The sequence below is a fragment of the Salvelinus namaycush genome, chromosome 5 (genome assembly GCF_016432855.1).
Source record: "Salvelinus namaycush isolate Seneca chromosome 5, SaNama_1.0, whole genome shotgun sequence".
In the NCBI taxonomy this organism is placed as follows: domain Eukaryota; kingdom Metazoa; phylum Chordata; class Actinopteri; order Salmoniformes; family Salmonidae; genus Salvelinus; species Salvelinus namaycush.
Genome location: NC_052311.1, coordinates 68,226,834 through 68,239,742, shown reverse-complemented (window position 1 = coordinate 68,239,742; position 12,909 = coordinate 68,226,834). Strand labels below are relative to the sequence as shown.

The 12,909-nt window shown below is 41.7% G+C and overlaps 1 protein-coding gene across 1 annotated transcript; it reads left to right on the top strand.

The window, feature by feature from the left end:
• Positions 1 to 234: 234 nt before the first annotated feature.
• Positions 235 to 11,223, top strand: LOC120047769 (microfibrillar-associated protein 5-like). The gene is made up of 7 exons (XM_038993322.1): positions 235 to 280; positions 8,425 to 8,493; positions 8,607 to 8,639; positions 8,772 to 8,840; positions 10,392 to 10,479; positions 10,659 to 10,732; positions 10,882 to 11,223. The coding sequence occupies exons 2-7, from the start codon at positions 8,451 to 8,453 to the stop codon at positions 10,995 to 10,997; spliced, it is 423 nt and encodes a 140-aa protein (XP_038849250.1). The 5' UTR covers positions 235 to 280; positions 8,425 to 8,450; the 3' UTR covers positions 10,998 to 11,223.
• Positions 11,224 to 12,909: the final 1,686 nt, after the last annotated feature.

Below are 12,909 nucleotides of genomic sequence, written 5' to 3'. Positions count from 1 at the left end.
TTTACTATTAGTGATGGTTATTGTGAAATCCACAGATATATATTTTTGATAATGAGTTTGTGTTGTTTGGGTGTATACGAAACCAACTCTGGACTAGAACAATTCTCCCTGAATCTCTACCAGATTGGAGGAGAGGAAAGTCTGAGAGAAAGAGAATTATAATGAGGGGAGGACAAGGGGTGGAGGAGAAGAAGGAGGAGGGGATGGAGAGAGAAGGAGGGGAAAGGAGAGAGGACAAAATATTCAAAACAAAGGAAGTTTTTGGACGACAGGAAAAGTTGTGAGTATGAAAACATTGTGTTCTTTTGTTAATTTTGAAGACTATAAAGACATTAGTAGCACTGCAGTACTGTATATAGAATGTTTACAATAAATAACATGAAGTACATATACAAAAGACGTATAGAGAAACATATATTTTACTGCAAAAAACAAACTTTACATGAAGTCATCCTAATAGAATACTGTTTGTGAACTCCGGTCATGGATGACAATATGTCATTCAGAACGAATGTATTTTAGAAAGCTATGTGGCCTGGCATACAAGAGTGTATAAATGAGTCAAAGCAAGTTAAATCAATTTAACGTTTTCAGGGCCTGGGTAAGATGCTGCTAAAGGAGGAATGGGGTGTTAAACATATTGAGTGACAAAACTGTTTGGATGCTTTAGAACATTCTTAATAAGGTTTACGAAAAGAGAAGTGTATGAAAAGAGTGTGTATGAGAAAGGAGGAGTAGAGGGGTGCTCAGATAGGGCACAAAAAAACACATTCTTTTGTGAGAACTCATGTCTTGGACTCCAAACTCACACTGACACATCACAAGGGGAATGATGCAGGGAGAGAGCTGAGGGAGGGAGTGTGTGTGTGTGTGTGTGTGTGTGTGTGTGTGTGTGTGTGTGTGTGTGTGTGTGTGTGTGTGTGTGTGTGTGTGTGTGTGTGTGTGTGTGTGTGTGTGTGTGTGTGTATGTGTGTATGTATGTATGTATGTATGTATGTATGTATGTATGTAGAGAGAGAGAGAGAGAGAGAGAGAGAGAGAGAGAGAGAGAGAGAGAGAGAGAGAGAGAGAGAGAGAGAGAGAGAGAGAGAGAGAGAGAGAGAGAGGTAGAGAGAGGTAGAGAGAGGTAGAGAGGTAGAGAGGTAGAGAGAGAGAGTAGAGAGAGAGAGAGAGTAGAGAGAGAGAGAGAGAGAGAATTAAAACAGCATCCTGATTCCAACTGCTTGATTAATACTGATACTACCAACAGCACATATACTGATACTACCAACAGCACATATACTGATACTACCAACAGCACATATACTGATACTACCAACAGCACATATACTGATACTCAGCACATCTACTGATACTACCAACAGCACATATACTGATACTACCAACAGCACATATACTGATACTACCAACAGCACATATACTGATACTACCAACAGCACATATACTGATACTACCAACAGCACATATACTGATACTACCAACAGCACATATACTGATACTACCAACAGCACATATACTGATACTCAGCACATCTACTGATACTACCAACAGCACATATACTGATACTACCAACAGCACATATACTGATACTACCAACAGCACATATACTGATACTACCAACAGCACATATACTGATACTACCAACAGCACATATACTGATACTCAGCACATCTACTGATACTACCAACAGCACATATACTGATACTACCAACAGCACATATACTGATACTACCAACAGCACATATACTGATACTACCAACAGCACATATACTGATACTACCAACAGCACATATACTGATACTACCAACAGCACATATACTGATACTACCAACAGCACATATACTGATACTACCAACAGCACATATACTGATACTCAGCACATCTACTGATACTACCAACAGCACATATACTGATACTACCAACAGCACATATACTGATACTACCAACAGCACATATACTGATACTACCAACAGCACATATACTGATACTCAGCACATCTACTGATACTACCAACAGCACATATACTGATACTACCAACAGCACATATACTGATACTCAGCACATATACTGATACTACCAACAGCACATATACTGATACTACCAACAGCACATATACTGATACTACCAACAGCACATCTACTGATACTACCAACAGCACATCTACTGATACTACCAACAGCACATATACTGATACTACCAACAGCACATATACTGATACTACCAACAGCACATATACTGATACTACCAACAGCACATATACTGATACTACCAACAGCACATATACTGATACTACCAACAGCACATATACTGATACTACCAACAGCACATATACTGATACTCAGCACATCTACTGATACTACCAACAGCACATATACTGATACTACCAACAGCACATATACTGATACTACCAACAGCACATATACTGATACTACCAACAGCACATATACTGACACTACCAACAGCACATATACTGATACTCAGCACATCTACTGATACTACCAACAGCACATATACTGATACTACCAACAGCACATATACTGATACTCAGCACATATACTGATACTACCAACAGCACATATACTGATACTACCAACAGCACATATACTGATACTACCAACAGCACATATACTGATACTACCAACAGCACATCTACTGATACTACCAACAGCACATATACTGATACTACCAACAGCACATATACTGATACTACCAACAGCACATATACTGATACTACCAACAGCACATATACTGATACTACCAACAGCACATATACTGATACTACCAACAGCACATATACTGATACTCAGCACATATACTGATACTACCAACAGCACATATACTGATACTACCAACAGCACATATACTGATACTACCAACAGCACATATACTGATACTACCAACAGCACATATACTGATACTACCAACAGCACATATACTGATACTACCAACAGCACATATACTGATACTACCAACAGCACATATACTGATACTACCAACAGCACATATACTGATACTACCAACAGCACATATACTGATACTCAGCACATCTACTGATACTACCAACAGCACATATACTGATACTACCAACAGCACATATACTGATACTACCAACAGCACATATACTGATACTACCAACAGCACATATACTGATACTACCAACAGCACATATACTGATACTCAGCACATATACTGATACTACCAACAGCACATATACTGATACTACCAACAGCACATATACTGATACTCAGCACATATACTGATACTACCAACAGCACATATACTGATACTACCAACAGCACATATACTGATACTACCAACAGCACATATACTGATACTACCAACAGCACATCTACTGATACTACCAACAGCACATATACTGATACTACCAACAGCACATATACTGATACTACCAACAGCACATATACTGATACTACCAACAGCACATATACTGATACTACCAACAGCACATATACTGATACTACCAACAGCACATATACTGATACTCAGCACATATACTGATACTACCAACAGCACATATACTGATACTACCAACAGCACATATACTGATACTACCAACAGCACATATACTGATACTACCAACAGCACATCTACTGATACTACCAACAGCACATATACTGATACTACCAACAGCACATATACTGATACTACCAACAGCACATATACTGATACTACCAACAGCACATATACTGATACTACCAACAGCACATATACTGATACTACCAACAGCACATATACTGATACTACCAACAGCACATCTACTGATACTACCAACAGCACATAAACTGATACTACCAACAGCACATATACTGATACTACCAACAGCACATATACTGATACTACCAACAGCACATATACTGATACTACCAACAGCACATATACTGATACTACCAACAGCACATATACTGATACTACCAACAGCACATATACTGATACTACCAACAGCACATATACTGATACTATCAACTGCACATATACTGATACTACCAACAGCACATATACTGATACTACCAACAGCACATATACTGATACTACCAACAGCACATATACTGATACTACCAACAGCACATATACTGATACTATTCAATTCAAGGGGCTTTATTGGCATGGAAAACATGTGTTAATATTGCCAAAGCAAGTGAGGTAGATAATATACAAAAGTGAAATAAACAATAAAAATTAACAGTAAACATTACACATACAGAAGTTTCAAAACAATAAAGACATTACAAATGTCATATTATGTATATATACAGTGTTGTAACAATGTACAAATGGTTAAAGTCCACAAGGGAAAATAAATAAGCATAAATATGGGTTGTATTTACAATGGTGTTTGTTCTTCACTGGTTGCCCTTTTCTTGTGGCAACAGGTCACAAATCTTGCTGCTGTGATGGCACACTGTGGTATTTCACCCAATAGATATGGGAGTTTATCAAAATTGGGTTTGTTTTCGAATTCTTTGTGGATCTGTGTAATCTGAGTGAAATATGTGTCTCTGTCACGTTCCTGACCTGTTGTCTGTTATTTTTGTATGTGTTTAGTTGGTCAGGGCGTGGGTTGGGGTGGGCATTCTATGTTTTGTGTTTCTATGTTTAGGTCATTGGTAATTAGCCTTATATGGTTCTCAATCAGAGACAGGTGTTTGTCGTTTCCTCTGATTGGGAACCATATAAAGGTAGGGTGTTCACACTGTTTGTTTGTGGGTGGTTGTCTTCCGTGTCTGTATTGTATGTTCGTACCACACGGGACTGTAGCGTTTTGTTTGTAGTCTATTCCTGTTCGTGAGTTCTTCATGTTATATGTAAGTTCTCTATTTCAGGTCTGTCTTCGTTCGTTTTGTTATTTTGTAATTATTCCAAGTGTTGTTTCGTGTTCGTCTTCGTGGTTGAATAAATTCATTATGTTCTCAAAACCCGCTGCATTTTGGTCTGATCCCTACTCTTCCTCTTCGGACGAAGAGGAGGAGAACAAGCGTTACAGTCTCTAATATGGTCATACATTGGGCAGGAGGTTAGGAAGTGCAGCTCAGTTTCCACCTCATTTTGTGGGCAGTGAGCACATAGCCTGTCTTCTCTTGAGAGCCATGTCTGCCTATGGCGGCCTTTCTCAATAGCAAGGCTATGCTCACTGAGTCTGTACACAGTCAAAGCTTTCCTTAAGTTTGGGTCAGTCACAGTGGTCAGGTATTCTGCCACTGTGTACTCTCTTTTTAGGGCCAAATAGCATTCTAGTTTGCTCAGTTTTTTTGTTAATTCTTTCCAATGTGTCAAGTAATTATCTTTTTGTTTTCTCATGATTTGCTTGGGTCTAATTGTGTTCCTGTCCTGGGTCTCTGTGGGGTCTGTTTGTGTTTGTGAACAGAGCCCAAGGACCAGCTTGCTTAGGGAACTCTTCTCCAGGTTAATCTTTCTGTAGGTGATGGCTTTGTTATGGAAGGTTAGGGAATCGCTTCCTTTTAGGTGGTTGTAGAATTTAACGGCTCTTTTCTGGATTTTGATAATTAGTGGGTATCGGCCTAATTCTGCTCTGCATGCATTATTTGGTGTTCTACGTTGTACACGGAGGATATTTTTGCAGAATTCTGCATGCAGAGTCTCAATTTGGTGTTTGTCCCATTTTGTGAAATCTTGGTTGGTGAGCGGGTCCCAGACCTCACAACCATAAAGGGCAATGGGCTCTATGACTGATTCAAGTATTTTTAGCCAGATCCTAATTGGTATGTTGAATTTTATTTTCCTTTTGATGACATAGAATGCCCTTCTTGCCTTGTCTCTCAGATCGTTCACAGCTTTGTGGAAGTTACCTGTGGCCCTGATGTTTAGGCTAAGGTATGTATAGTTTTTTGTGTGCTCTAGGGAAATGGTGTCTAGATGGAATTTGTATTTGTGGTCCTGGCGACTGGACCTTTTTTGGAACACCATTATTTTGGTCTTACTGAGATTTACTGTCAGGGCCCAGGTCTGGCAGAATCTGTGCAGAATATCTAGGTGCTGCTGTAGGCCCTCCTTGGTTGGTGACAGAAGCACCAGATCATCAGCAAACAGTAGACATTTGACTTCAGATTCTAGTAGGTTGAGGCCGGGTGCTGCAGACTGTTCTAGTGCCCGCGCCAATTCGTTGATATATATGTTGAAGAGGGTGGGGCTTAAGCTGCATCCCTGTCTCACCCCACAGCCCTGTGGGAAGAAATTAGTGTGTTTTTTGCCTATTTTAACCGCACACTTGTTGTTTGTGTACATAGATTTTATAATGTCGTATGTTTTACCCCCAACACCACTTTCCATCAATTTGTATAGCAGACACTCATGCCATATTGAGTCGAAGGCTTTTTTGAAATCAACAAAGCATGAGAAAACTTTGGCTTTGTTTTGGTTTGTTTGGTTGTCAATTAGGGTGTGCAGGGTGAATACATCAAATCAAATTTCAAATCAAATGTATTTATATAGCCCTTCTTACATCAGCTGACATCTCAAAGTGCTGTACAGAAACCCAGCTTAAAACCCCAAACAGCAAGCAATGCAGGTATAGAAGCACGTGGTCTGTTGTACGGTAATTTGGTCAAAAGCCAATTTGAGGTAGAGGGTTTTTATTTTGTCCTGTAGCTCATTCAAGGTAATTGGAGAATCCAGTGGGTTCTGGTAGTCTTTAATAGTTGATTCTAAGATTTGTATTTGATCCTGTATATGTTTTTGCTCTTTATTCTTTGTTATAGAGCCAAAAAGATTGGAGAAGTGGTTTATCCATACATCTTTTGGATAGATAATTCTTCGTGTTTGTTTAGTGTTTACCAATTTTCCCAGAAGTGGTTAGAGTCTATGGATTGTTCAATTACATTGAGCTGATTTCTGACGTGCTGTTCCTTCTTTTTCCGTAGTGGTATTTCTGTATTGTTTTAGTGATTCACCATAGTGACGGCGTAGACTCAGGTTTTCCGGGTCTCTATGTTTTGGTTTGGATACTATCAACAGCACATATACTGATGATATCAACAGCACATATACTGATGATATCAACAGCACATATACTGATGATATCAACAGCACATATACTGATGATATTAACAGCACATATACTGATGATATCAACAGCACATATACTGATGATATCAACAGCACATATACTGATACTATTAACAGCACATATACTGATGATATCAACAGCACATATACTGATACTATCAACAGCACATATACTGATACTACCAACAGCACATATACTGATGATACCAACAGCACATATACTGATACTATTAACAGCACATATACTGATGATATCAACAGCACATATACTGATGATATCAACAGCACATATACTGATGATATCAACAGCACATATACTGATGATATCAACAGCACATATACTGATGATATCAACAGCACATATACTGATGATACCAACAGCACATATACTGATGATACCAACAGCACATATACTGATGATACCAACAGCACATATACTGATGATATCAACAGCACATATACTGATGATATCAACAGCACATATACTGATACTATTAACAGCACATATACTGATACTATTAACAGCACATATACTGATACTATTAACAGCACATATACTGATGATATCAACAGCACATATACTGATGATACCAACAGCACATATACTGATACTATTAACAGCACATATACTGATGATATCAACAGCACATATACTGATATTATTAACAGCACATATTCTGATGATATCAACAGCACATATACTGATACTATTAACAGCACATATACTGATGATATCAACAGCACATATACTGATACTATCAACAGCACATATACTGATACTATCAACAGCACATATACTGATACTACCAACAGCACATATACTGATACTACCAACAGCACATATACTGATACTACCAACAGCACATATACTGATACTACCAACAGCACATATACTGATACTACCAACAGCACATATACTGATATTATTAACAGCACATATACTGATACTATTAACAGCACATATACTGATACTATTAACAGCACATATACTGATATTATTAACAGCACATATTCTGATGATATCAACAGCACATATACTGATGATATCAACAGCACATATACTGATGATATCAACAGCACATATACTGATGATATCAACAGCACATATACTGTATCTAGCTCATTTACCTGGATTTCATCAGGTTCACATTTCCTACAACTGCCTTACAGAAGAGTATACATTGCATTAGAAACAGCAGCGGTAGGGCCATAGGGAGAGCAGAAGAGTATACATTGCATTAGAAACAGCAGCGGTAGGGCCAGAGGGAGAGCAGAAGGAAGACGGAGGAAATGTAAAGTCGAGATATTGAAGAGTTCCTCTGTGTGAATTGAAACATATAAACTATTTTCCTCTTGGGCTTTTGTGGGTCCTGTTTCCTTCAGCTCGTAAACATCCAGCTCTTACAAGGATGGGCAGTCTTCCAATCGCCCTGCTCCTCTGCGGTTTCCACGGTAACCCCTGACAAACACCACACCCAAATCATCACCTTCAATTAGGTTTGAGTCCATCTCTGTTTGTTTTAACTCCATAAAACATTCCCCTCATATGGTTTTCTGTTCCACAGCCCTCACAGCTGTAGCCCAAGCCCCGCAGGCTGGTAATAATCCCTCTATTCAATGGTCACACGTTATTTCAACAGACATTAAGTTGCATGATATGTCTCTGTCTGTGAGTCATGCTGTGGGTAGAGGTCATTCCCATGCTGATTGTGTTGTTTCCCTGCTGGTAGAGGTGGAACTCCCCAGAGGTGACTGGAATGAAGAGGAGGCTTTGGTGTCTGTCTCTACCCCACCACCTGGTGAGTGAGGTGTCTGTCTCTACCCTACCACCTGGTGAGTGAGGTGTCTGTCTCTACCCTACCACCTGGTGAGTGAGGTGTCTGTCTCTACCCTACCACCTTGTGAGTGAGGTGTCTGTCTCTACCCTACCACCTTGTGAGTGAGGTGTCTGTCTCTACCCTACCACCTGGTGAGTGAGGTGTCTGTCTCTACCCTACCACCTGGTGAGTGAGGTGTCTGTCTCTACCCTACCACCTGGTGAGTGAGGTGTCTGTCTCTACCCTACCACCTGGTGAGTGAGGTGTCTGTCTCTACCCTACCACCTGGTGAGTGAGGTGTCTGTCTCTACCCTATCACCTTGTGAGTGAGGTGTCTGTCTCTACCCTACCACCTGGGGAGTGAGGTGTCTGTCTCTACCCACCCACCTGGTGAGTGAGGTGTCTGTCTCTACCCTACCACCTGGTGAGTGAGGTGTCTGTCTCTACCCTACCACCTTGTGAGTGAGGTGTCCGTCTCTACCCTACCACCTGGTGAGTGAGGTGTCTGTCTCTACCCTACCACCTGGTGAGTGAGGTGTCTGTCTCTACCCTACCACCTTGTGAGTGAGGTGTCCGTCTCTACCCTACCACCTGGTGAGTGAGGTGTCTGTCTCTACCCTACCACCTGGTGAGTGAGGTGTCTGTCTCTACCCTACCACCTGGTGAGTGAGGTGTCTGTCTCCACCCTACCTCCTGGTGAGTGAGGTGTCTGTCTCTACCCTACCACCTGGTGAGTGAGGTGTCTGTCTCTACCCTACCACCTTGTGAGTGAGGTGTCTGTCTCTACCCTACCACCTGGTGAGTGAGGTGTCTGTCTCTACCCTACCACCTGGTGAGTGAGGTGTCTGTCTCTACCCTACCACCTTGTGAGTGAGGTGTCTGTCTCTACCCTACCACCTGGTGAGTGAGGTGTCTGTCTCTACCCTACCACCTGGTGAGTGAGGTGTCTGTCTCCACCCTACCACCTGGTGAGTGAGGTGTCTGTCTCTACCCTACCACCTGGTGAGTGAGGTGTCTGTCTCTACCCTACCACCTGGTGAGTGAGGTGTCTGTCTCCACCCTACCACCTGGTGAGTGAGGTGTCTGTCTCTACCCTACCTCCTGGTGAGTGAGGTGTCTGTCTCTACCCTACCACCTGGTGAGTGAGGTGTCTGTCTCTACCCTACCACCTGGTGAGTGAGGTGTCTGTCTCTACCCTACCACCTGGTGAGTGAGGTGTCTGTCTCTACCCTACCACCTGGTGAGTGAGGTGTCTGTCTCTACCCTACCACCTGGTGAGTGAGGTGTCTGTCTCTACCCTACCACCTGGTGAGTGAGGTGTCTGTCTCTACCCTACCACCTGGTGAGTGAGGTTTTCAGTGTGGAACAGAAACATCACTAAACAATGTTAGGCCAGGGATGACCAGGGATGACCAGGGGTGTCCAGGGATGACCAGGGGTGTCCAGGGATGACCAGGGATGACCAGGGGTGTCCAGTGTTATCTAAACATTGTGTGTGAGTTATCTGGATGTTGTGTGTATCCTCTGTGCTAGACTGTAGGGAAGAGACGTATCCCTGCACCAGGATGTACTCTGTCCACCGGCCCATCAAGAGATGCATCCACTCCCTCTGCCTTTACAGGTAAACTGCAACTACAGGCTCTCTCTCACAGGAAAACATAGACACACTCAGTGCCTCCTGATCATGCAGTCAAAGTTCATTGGTTTCAACCTGAGAGCCTGTACAGAGAGGCATGTTTTAGAGACAGCAGCTGGGCTCTGATTATAGTGTAATGATGTCTGTCTCCTGCTTTGTCTCAGCCTCCCTCGTGTCTATGTGATCAACAAGGAGATCTGTGTTAGAACTGTCTGCCAACAGGATGAGTACCTGAAGGGTAAGACAGTCCACCTGATAGCACTTCATTAGACCCGTTGTTAGGATTACAACAACATAACAATCTTAGAGTGCATGAAACACTTACTGACTTTAGGACAGCATGTACATCTGAGCCCACACATCCTCTCTCTCTTCTCTCCATCCCAGCTGAGCTCTGCAGGGAGCGGTCCGGCTGGCCCAAACGCTTCCAGAGGTCAACCACCAATAAGAAACGCTGTCGCAATCGCCATGGCAACCCCAAAACCTGGGAAAACAAGGCCTGATGTGCCCAAGATGGCGGAGATGGAAGGAGGGGCGGAGGAAGAAGGGAGGAAGGAGAGAAGGAGTAGGAGGGAGGACACCCTTGGAGACAGAACACTGTATTGTCTCCATAAAAACACCCCAAAACACCATAAATCCACCGCTCAACACCTGGTGCTGGCCTGTGCCTTAATACACACACACACACACACACACACACACACACACACACACACACACACACACACACACACACACACACACACACACACACACACACACACACACACAAACACACAAACAAACAAACAAACAAACAAACAAACAACATATATATATAACACAGTCCATGTAACTCAAGTTAAGAACAGTCTGAGTCATATTTCTCAGTTCTTCTATTAGCCCTATGTTTTATTAGAACTGTCTGTGAATATCAGGGGAGAAATCACTCCCCACAGATTTGACCTGTGTTTTATTAGAACTGTCTGTGAATATCAGGGGAGAAATCACTCCCCACAGATTTGACCTGTGTTTTATTAGAACTGTCTGTGAATATCAGGGGAGAAATCACTCCCCACAGATTTGACCTGTGTTTTATTAGAACTGTCTGTGAATATCAGGGGAGAAATCACTCCCCACAGATTTGACCTGTGTTTTATTAGAACTGTCTGTGAATATCAGGGGAGAAATCACTCCCCACAGATTTGACCTGTGTTTTATTAGAACTGTCTGTGAATATCAGGGGAGAAATCACTCCCGAAAGATTTGACCTGTGTTTTATTAGAACTGTCTGTGAATATCAGGGGAGAAATCACTCCCCACAGATTTGACCTATGTTTTATTAGAACTGTCTGTGAATATCAGGGGAGAAATCACTCCCCACAGATTTGACCTGTGTTTTATTAGAACTGTCTGTGAATATCAGGGGAGAAATCACTCCCCACAGATTTGACCTGTGTTTTATTAGAACTGTCTGTGAATATCAGGGGAGAAATCACTCCCCACAGATTTGACCTGTGTTTTATTAGAACTGTCTGTGAATATCAGGGGAGAAATCACTCCCCACAGATTTGACCTGTGTTTTATTAGAACTGTCTGTGAATATCAGGGGAGAAATCACTCCCCACAGATTTGACCTGTGTTTTATTAGAACTGTCTGTGAATATCAGGGGAGAAATCACTCCCGAAAGATTTGACCTGTGTTTTATTTGACACGGATCATGTTCTGTGCCGTTGCGGGCTGTATAATACTGTTCAGATGGAACGCTGTTGAGTTCCTGTAGTTGTGTACTGTAGAGACAGTCTGAGAACAAAGTATCCACTCTGTCATTACTGACACCTTATTGTAAAGCACTCTATCACAATCCAATACCAAAGCAGTGCAATACTACCCAATAAAATGTCATTCAGTGGTTTATATGTGGATTGCTTTATTGATGGAGTCCAGTTTTTTCCCTCATGTAGATAAAAAGAAAACAAGTCAACCTTGACTCACCATTAGTTGATATCTTTATGCTTTGATTTTCAATACATCAACATTTACATACACATATATTGTATTTGTAATGTCAAGAATAAACACATAAACCAACATGAGTAGGATCTACACAGACTCTCACCAGTTCATACCAGTTCTCCCACTAGCTGTGTTCTCACACAGGAAATCAATCAATTATCACCTCATTAATCAACATCATGTCATCAGTCAATGCAAATGTTGGAGTCCATGTGTGTCCATGAGAGAAAGACACACACAATGATAAGTACAAAAGCCACATAACTGGCTTACTGTAATATTATGATGTCCTGTACAACATTATCACCCATCCCTCTATCCCTCCCTCCCTCCCTCCATCTATCCCTCCCTCCCTCCATCTATCCATCCCTCCCTCTATCCCTCCCTCCCTTTACCCCTCCCTCCCTCCCTCCCTCCCT

Excerpts from the sequence above, each read along its gene's own strand:
- LOC120047769 (XM_038993322.1), top strand. The coding sequence starts at position 8,451 with ATGGGCAGTCTTCCAATCGCCCTGCTCCTCTGCGGTTTCCACG. Across the intron at positions 8,494-8,606 it reads GCTCCTCTGCGGTTTCCACG|CCCTCACAGCTGTAGCCCAA; the intron begins GTAACCCCTGAC and ends TCTGTTCCACAG. Across the intron at positions 8,640-8,771 it reads AGCCCAAGCCCCGCAGGCTG|AGGTGGAACTCCCCAGAGGT; the intron begins GTAATAATCCCT and ends CCCTGCTGGTAG.